The sequence below is a fragment of the Primulina huaijiensis genome, chromosome 17 (assembly GCF_012295235.1).
Source record: "Primulina huaijiensis isolate GDHJ02 chromosome 17, ASM1229523v2, whole genome shotgun sequence".
In the NCBI taxonomy this organism is placed as follows: Eukaryota; Viridiplantae; Streptophyta; class Magnoliopsida; order Lamiales; family Gesneriaceae; genus Primulina; species Primulina huaijiensis.
In genome coordinates, this window is record NC_133322.1 from 4,668,529 (window position 1) to 4,677,365 (window position 8,837).

The window sequence follows — 8,837 nt, forward strand, 5'->3', positions numbered from 1 at the left end:
CGAGTAAAAACATAATGTACCAATGAATTTCATATCTTCTGTAACATATAATTATATATGAATTACTATAGCATGAGATTTTTTTTGTGCCACAGTGACAATTATCAACACATGCAGGTATCATCTCTTCAAGGAGAGATTTCAATGGTACAGACTAAGTTGATTAACAGCAAGCTCGCGTCGTCGAATGCGTTCCAGAATTCTGCAGCACCGCAACAACACCACCCCGTCGCCATGCTGCAGCAGCCAGCTTATTCCAACACCTCTTCAGCTTCGAACAATCTCATTAACTAATTCGGCAACACTTACGTTGGCCCCAACTTCGTCGAGACAACTGCCACCTCCACCTGTTTCGAACCCGGTATTCATCATCTGTATAATCGTGCTAACCATGGACGAGAGGATGATGATGAAGAAACTCATGATCAAGTTTCTTTTACCAACCATATTTTTCAGTGAGACATGAAATATTATGAATAATAATATAATTTTGCTAGAGAGTGGCAATTATCATTTTCTTGGCTGAGATGAATGCTAGTTCTTGAGTTTCAATTTGGTATATTTTTGACTGAAAATGGTATAGATCAACTAGATTATCGAGAATCAATGTATCAACATTGCTCTCTCACATGGACTAAATTTACCATACTTGTTTCTTTTCTATTTTTGTTCTTTGTTTTATCAAATTAAATCGGTTGTAATTATGTTTTTTTCCTTAATGTCAACATCATATCAAAAAAATATTAAAATTTGAAAAAATAACAAAAAGACAAAATGATCCTGGGTCGAACTTCTAAGGCTGCGTTTGGTTGATGGGGTAAGGTGGATTTATTTTTTTTAACCCACCTTATCCCTCATTTGGTACGCGTGATTATTTAACCAAGTCAATCCCTCCTATGAATGATTAAGTTATATTAGGTAGGTTAAAATAATACCTCCTCACCCCCTACGATTATTTATCCCACTCTTAATACATCCTATTTTTCCAATTTTACCTTTCTTCTAAATTCAAACTCACCACCACTTCCTTCCACCCACCGTCCACCGACAACCCCCGCCGTCGACCACCGCCAGCAGCCGCCGGCAGACAGCCACGGCAGGTTTCCACCGCCGGCCGCCTACCGCCGCCGACCGCCGATTGCCGACGCCGCTTCCGGCCGACCACCGCCAGTCGCCGACAACCGCCGCCGTCGCGCCGTCTCCGGCCGCCGGAGTGGAAGAATAAAAAAATAAGAAAGAGCAATTTTGTCATTTCATCAAAAAATTCAAAATTATCCTCAACACTTAAAAATCTTACCAAACATACTACCATATATTACATATCTACGACAATAATTTTCTTTATCATTTACATACTAATCATTAGTTTATTTTATCCTGCAACCAAACGCAGCCTTAATCCATTTAGTCACATACGATATGGAAAATTGGGAAAAATGTGATAAAGTTTATATAATGTTTTTTTTAAAATCTTATAAATTTAAAAAATATTATAAAGTTGTAAATATCATAAATAATAAAAATTATTCGATTAAAAGAAATATTTCGTATTGGTATTTTTCTTGATAAATCCAGCGACATGGTAAACCGTTGAGCACGTATGCTTTTCTGCAATTTTCCTGGACCCAGAAGAAGATCAATCGTTGGAATCGGCATTTTCTACCGCCGGAATGGACTACCCGGGCACGCAGACCCAGGTCGGCTCCGCTCGGTCATCCGTCATTGACTCCATACGCGGCTGCACGCTGGCCGGCGTGCGTATCACCAAGGAGGAGCTTAGGAAGAAGATCACGTTCCCTGAGTACATCCGGCTCGCCGTCAGGGAGGCGATCCAGGTTAAGGATGTTGAATCGGATGCAGTTTCTCGGCTTTACGACGAGGCTCAGGCGGGAGGAGCTGAGCCGCCGGAGTTTCCTTTGGTCGTGTTTATCAATGCAAAGAGCGGAGGGCGGCATGGGCCCGAACTCAAGGCCCGACTGAAGGAGCTCATGGCTGATGAACAGGTAATCTGGACGCGTAGAGTTTGACTTTGGAAGTACGAATTTTATACATGTACTCTACGTGTGTGAGCACGCATTTGTACGTGTTACAGACGAATTATGTCACAGAAATTTGTAACCTTCAGGATTGGGTATAATTTTTCCTGCGAACTTCTGAAGGTTCTTTTTCGATTTTTTACCCCAATAATTTCCCAATTAGGATTTGAAGATGGATAGGAAGCGCGGTACCAATCATTTGTGGAAGTTCAGAGCAACTGATGAGCTCTTCGTTTTGTCAATGAAGTGAAAACATTTGCAAATACCATTGTTACTTTGTAGTGGGATCATTATGAGTATAGGGTCAAAGATATCCCGTTTTGTCTGGCGAATCCGTCCAAAATTAACTTGCAGCGTACAAGCCATCTACTTTTGTTAATAATTGCAATTTATGTTTCTCTCTTTTGGACCAACGTTGTTTGATTCTATTTAGTCTCTTTTAGACCAATGTTGTTTGAATCTATTTCCCAGTTCATAAGTAGATTATTTGCTAATATGCTACGAAAATGGGCGTCAACAGACAATGCTACTGCTTAAATCGCAATTATACTCCTCTTTTCAGGATTCTTGGAAATACACCATATTTAAAAATAATGATGTGAAGCCACTATGTACCATACATCCCATTTTGTTAAGTGTCATATGGGATGCTCAAACTCAGCTTTCAAGTTCTCATTTTCTACTAATTCCAAATTGGGTATTTGATAAAGCGGATGAATTCCCTTGACAAAATCTGATTGGTGGTTATATATCTTTTTCATATTTAAGGGACAGGATGTCGGGTGCTTGATAGTCACTGGTGTTATGTTCTGATCCATTGAGATCCTTATGAGATTGAAAGTTGCCTAAATTTCTTTGACATTTGGCTTATTGCTTATATTATGCCAAAAATTGTAATATTGTGCTTCAGAGTTGTACATTAAAAATGCACTGTGCAATTTGTTCCTCATTTTCTTCTTTTCTATGCCGCCAGATTTTTGATCTTTCAGTTGTGAAGCCTCACGAATTTGTTCAGTATGGATTGTATTGCCTGGAGAAGTTTGCTAGTCTTGGAGATGGCAGTGCCGCAGCAATTCGAGAAAAACTTAGGATTGTGGTTTGTATCATCTGCTGACTTTCTAATGTGTTAATAGATACTGCTTGCTACTTCCCTCTGAAATATTGCTTGTGTTTGTGGATTGGTTACATTGGGAGATGTTTCTGGTGTTTTATAGGTGGCAGGAGGGGATGGTACTGTTGGTTGGGTCCTTGGCTGTCTTGGAGAGCTTAACAAACAAGGCCGGCTGCCAGTTCCTCCAACTGGAATTATACCACTTGGGACAGGAAATGATTTGTCGAGGAGTTTTAACTGGGTAAGATTCTGATTACTTTTTTAAGTTTTGCCTTCTCATTCCATTTAATATGTTCTTTGAGCAATTATTTGAGTGTTATTTGAAGGGCGGGTCATTCCCTTTTAATTGGAAATCAGCCATCAAAAGAACTCTTGACAAGATAGCTAATGGTCCTATTGGTCATTTGGACAGGTGGATATTTTATTTTGTTAAATTTAATATCTTCAAAATTTTATCAAGGTTATTTCATATACATTTTAGGTGTATTGAGTTTATGCAAATAATATGTGTGTTTTTCTCAATATATCAGGTGTCCTGCTAGTTGTTTTGTAATGTGCTAGTAAAGATCAGTTAATGAGGGAAAAATGGGTGCTATAATAGATGATCACTACAGGTCCCTCTATGTTCTTAAATGCACTTAATATGACGACATACGTCTTTTAGAGTATGCGTATAATTTGAAGGATCACAGTGCATGTTTGATGGGCTATAAACCGAAACCAAGAAACCCGGTCTACCGGACCGAGTATTAAATATAGTTGTTAGTTAGTTGGTTTTTTTGGGTACAAATCCTTTATAAGTGGTGCCTTCTTTTAAAAAAAAATTGTAGGTAACCTGCTCACGTAGCTACTTGTTATAATTATTATTTTTTAATTCCATCTTGAAGTGAAAATGGCTTATACATGTTGTCATTCATTTCCCTTTCAGTTTCTTTAATTAAATTGCCAACACGGATCATTAATTATTTTTTTTTCCAAGAGCACTTTTTATCTTCGTTGAAAATGTCATGTCTTGATAATTATGATACTCTCTAAATTTTTATTCCTTTTAAGCTGCATTGCCATTGGAGTGTGATGAATGCTTTAATGTGCAGTTGGCAAATTTTAATTTCAATGCCAGCTGGGAAGGATTTGGAAATACCTTATTCCCTAAAGCCCACAAAAGAAACCCCCCTTGATCAGGTTCCTAGCTTAAGTTAGTTTAATTATTTTTTATTGGTTTATATTTTTATTCGACAGTTACTTTGATTTAAAAAAACGATTAGGTGATGTTGACATGACAGTTAATTATGTCGCAACTGTTTGTATACACTATACACATGGTAACTATCACTTTCATTGCCAAGTTACTTTAATCTTATGAAATTCAACATAAAAGCACTATATTTTGTTTGAAATCTCCAGACAAAATTTGTTGTTGAAAATGTCAACTTGGATTTATGATAAACTTTCAGTTTCACACTTCACATAATGCTTTTTGGGAAAGAGTTGGAATTATAATATGCTAGATATTCATATTCTTGGTTAGATGAATTTGTAAGACGACCTTAATTACTCAGCTTTGTCCATTTCCTTTTAAAATTTTAATACACTTTGTATTAGCTCTTATTAAAATTTTCCGACGTATTACAATACCCGATCAAGATGAAGTGTTGGTGAGATCTGTATTCATTGAAAGCCATTATTATGCATGAAGTTTGTGTGTCTCCCTCTTTTGTAAAAATGGAGGCTGGTATTCCTGAATTAAATTCATTATCATTTGTGACACTGTGCAGTACAATGTGCCCTTTAAAGCACTGAACTTACATCTTAGTTCCACTCTAACTTTTTTCTCTATCTTTTCTTTTGCTTCTCAAATTCTGTTTTACGTCGAATGCATTGTTACAGAAAGGTGTATCTGGGAACTTCTATTAGTGGGGTGACTGTGGATTATCTTGTACTAGGAGGAAAATAATCAACTTATGGTTAGACACTTGTCAAAGTAAAAAAAATGATATTTAGAAAAAACGAAGTTCCGGAATTCGAAGTATGATATCTGCTCTCAACCGCTCTGTTCTGGTGCGTCACTCCATTTTTTAATCTGATAACAGCATGAAAATTACATCATGGTAATTGGTTAGTGGTTACGGTATGCTGCGCTTCAGTTATACTAATCTATTTTGTGATGTATTGCATGACCAATATAATTACCACCTTAATTAAGGCCCATATTTTTCCAGGTTACATGTAAAATTTATCTTTGTTTTTTCCGGGGCACTATTTAGTCGGCACTAATGTTGCTAATTTATTTTTTCATCATCTCTGACTGAAGATTATTAGCTGTTTTGTATGTCTTCATGTTACCATTTCAAGTTGTTGATTATGCAGGAATTACATGTTGAAGAGGAGTTACCTGGAAACGTTTCCTGTTATCAGGGAGTCTTTTATAATTATTTTAGCTTAGGTATGTTTTTTGTTTTTGTTTAATGTCATCTCTTGGGCTGTTACATGCTGAGAATAACTATGTTTTTGTGGCATCAGGTATGGATGCCCAGGTTGCTTATGGTTTCCACCATTTACGTAATGAAAGACCTTACCTTGCTCAGGGTCCTATTTCAAACAAGGTGCAAATCATTCGTCCAGAGTCCAATATTAATTAATAATTTCCCTCCCTGTCCTTAGCATTAAGCGAAGGGAGGTTTAATCCATTTACTTCTCTCCATGTATTGGAATTATGAAAGTCATGATCTCATAAATCTTTTAATAGAATGGCAATGTTACCTTTAATATGGCCAAGCATACAGGTTTCGTTTTGTAGTGTAGATTAAGCTTAGAAGGAACACATTGCTGAAATTTGGGGAAATGCACTGTTGAGATTTTGAGCATCATAAATTGCAAATTTTTTATTGTTTTCTCCATCCATTCTGATATGCTGTCTATAATTCTCTTGAGGTTTCAACAAGGCTTGGGATTTCGGACACTTTGTGTGATAACAGGATTGAGACATTATTTTATTGATTGGAAAGCCTGCTTTGCAAAATTGAATATTTTGATCTAGAAGCTACAATTTAAGTACAACACTTTTAATCATGTTATCATTTGTGACATTTACTTTTTTTTTTAATAATCATACTCCCATATGTTTTGCACCTAATCTTGGTGCTGCATAGCTCGGTTGTCACCATGATATTTCACAACGATCATATACATGTAATTTTTTTCTTTATTTTGTGTAAACGAGTTGGCTACATAAAAGTTTTCACTCTCATCTGGCATTAAAGTGTGGCTGATCTTTTGACTGCAGTTAATTTATTCTGGATACAGTTGCAAGCAGGGGTGGTTTTTCACTCCATGCAGTAGTGATCCAGGTTTAAGGTTAGATTTCTGTCTAATATGTTCATAAAATGGGAGTTCAATTTGTCCCAATGTAAACTTACTAAAAGAAATTTTTTCCTAAGCATTTCTGTTGATGATTGTTTGCATAGATCTGATATTCGTGAACCAGCGGAAATAGTTGGAATCACAAAACAAGCATAGGTATTGCACTATGCAGTCAACTCTATGCTAATAAAAATCGGAAGCGGCATGAAGGAAAATCAAATTGAGCCTATTAAATTGTGGGACAAGGGGGCAAATTGACATTTGAACAAATGGAACTTCTTTTTTAAACAAAAACTGTCCAGTAGTTAGGCAAAGATCGAGCCTGGCCAATGATCTAGCACAAGAGAAGATGCTGATTGGGCATCTCATGTTTCTTTTTGTTGATAAGTAATTTCAATTGCGAAGTGTTGAAAAAACCAAGCATCAAGTCAGTTCTGCAAAGCATGCATTAATCCTTGTTCCTCATAGATTGACATTTGCACATGCTGAAACTGACTGGCAATACTTTTCACATTGGTGTTGTGCAGAGGTTTGAAGAACATCTTAAGGATATATGTTAAGAAGGTCAATTGTTCACAATGGGAGCAAATCCCTGTCCCATCGAGGTTAAATTCATTTTCTTAATGAGTTTGACGGATCTTAAATTTATAGTGACTTGACAATTGTATTTGAGCAATCACACACTTATTCGCGCTTGATTTATTTTCTGGACTTTTCTTGATTTGAATCAACTCATCTCACTTATACGGACCTTCCAGTGTGAGGTCTGTAGTTGTCCTCAATCTTCCTAGCTATGGAAGTGGAAGAAATCCTTGGGGCAATTTGAAACCAGAATATTTAGAAAAGGTATAGATATTGTTGACTCTGAACAACTTTCTCTTCAACTTAGCATGTGTTCCAACTTGATTGTTCAGTAGGCAATCATGGACACATGATCATATTGACAACGGTTTTCTTTTGATTTTCCCCTCTTTATTTGTTGTTTTCCTCCCTCTAGAGAGGGTTTGTCGAGGCTCATGCTGACGATGGTTTGCTGGAAGTTTTTGGTTTGAAACATGGTTGGCATGCTTCAATGGTTATGGTTGAATTGATCTCGGCAAAACACATAGCCCAGGTATGGAACTAAAATTTCAAAATTCTCTACAAGAGCATCATTTTATCATGATATTCATTATCTATTGATAAAATTAGCATTTTAGAAGCTGGATGCTTTCCATCGCTAGTTCACAGGATGATGTTGAATCTGAAAACGGCGTCCATGAAGTTGGAATTTCTCAGTTTTTAAAGTTTGCTATGTACGTCAAAGCAGGGCATGAAGCACTAATCCACTTCAATCCTTGAAGAATAATTTTGAATTTGGAAACTTGCATCCACAAGTTGTGCGCGAGCCTCAATTAAATTTTTTTTTGAACATTGAATAATACATCGTCATTTAATTTGCCAAAAATGCTTTATTGTCATGCAAATTTGTTTCATTAGAAACCAGCACAAGTTGGAAAATTCTAGCTCTTGTAATATGTAAACAATTAGTACACACGGGAAGCCATTCCTTTTTCATCTTCACTTTTTCTTTGTCTAAAGTTCTTTCTCATGTATTAAAATAGTTTAGTCATAAGCTCTTATGGTTTTGATTTGACTGTTTATGCGTTACATGCTGTGATTACCAGGCCTCAGCTATTCGGTTTGAACTTAGGGGAGGAGAATGGACAGAGGCATACATGCAGATAGATGGTGAACCCTGGAAACAACCCATGGACAAGGAGTTCTCGACTTTCGTGGAGATGAAAAGGGTACAACATCAGTCTGTTTTGGTCAAAGGAGAGTAACGGAACTGCAATTCTTTCTATGTAAAGTTTCTCCCCCCTTCATGAAGGCTTCTGACAATAACTTTGTGAAGCCAATGTTCAAGCATCAATATATTGTTGTACATATCCAATATTTGGCCTTGTATCTAATCTGTTGCTTAGGGAATTTTCTGTAGTCCAATCAAGTCTACAGATACCAGGTTATGTTCATTTTGGTTTCATTTAACGAGGTATGTATTTTTGTGAGTCAATGGGAACATCTTTCTACTGTATATTACATGAAGCCATGAACTGCATGAACAGTCAAGCTAGAACCATGAAGAATACATATACTACTTTTGCAAAGTTGAACACTGGGGGACTAGTTTCCATATTATTGCTTCCTACATTTTGAGCAAGCAAAATTTTATCTCAGGAATGATTATTGTTGATTTAAAGAAAATAAATAGCAAACTGGAACTTTGATACAAAGAAATTGCTACCATTTCCATGATTGTTCTAATTATTGTTATTATTAGGCCCCAA

General features: G+C 36.6%; 1 protein-coding gene across 1 annotated transcript; it reads left to right on the top strand.

Annotated features, from left to right (window-relative positions):
• Positions 1–1,542: 1,542 nt before the first annotated feature.
• Positions 1,543–8,595, top strand: LOC140962972 (diacylglycerol kinase 4-like). Its single transcript, XM_073422135.1, has 12 exons — positions 1,543–2,003; positions 3,010–3,132; positions 3,251–3,388; positions 3,474–3,559; positions 4,242–4,329; positions 5,515–5,590; positions 5,668–5,750; positions 6,431–6,501; positions 7,035–7,112; positions 7,266–7,353; positions 7,505–7,621; positions 8,175–8,595. The coding sequence occupies exons 1-12, from the start codon at positions 1,671–1,673 to the stop codon at positions 8,331–8,333; spliced, it is 1,440 nt and encodes a 479-aa protein (XP_073278236.1). The 5' UTR covers positions 1,543–1,670; the 3' UTR covers positions 8,334–8,595.
• Positions 8,596–8,837: the final 242 nt, after the last annotated feature.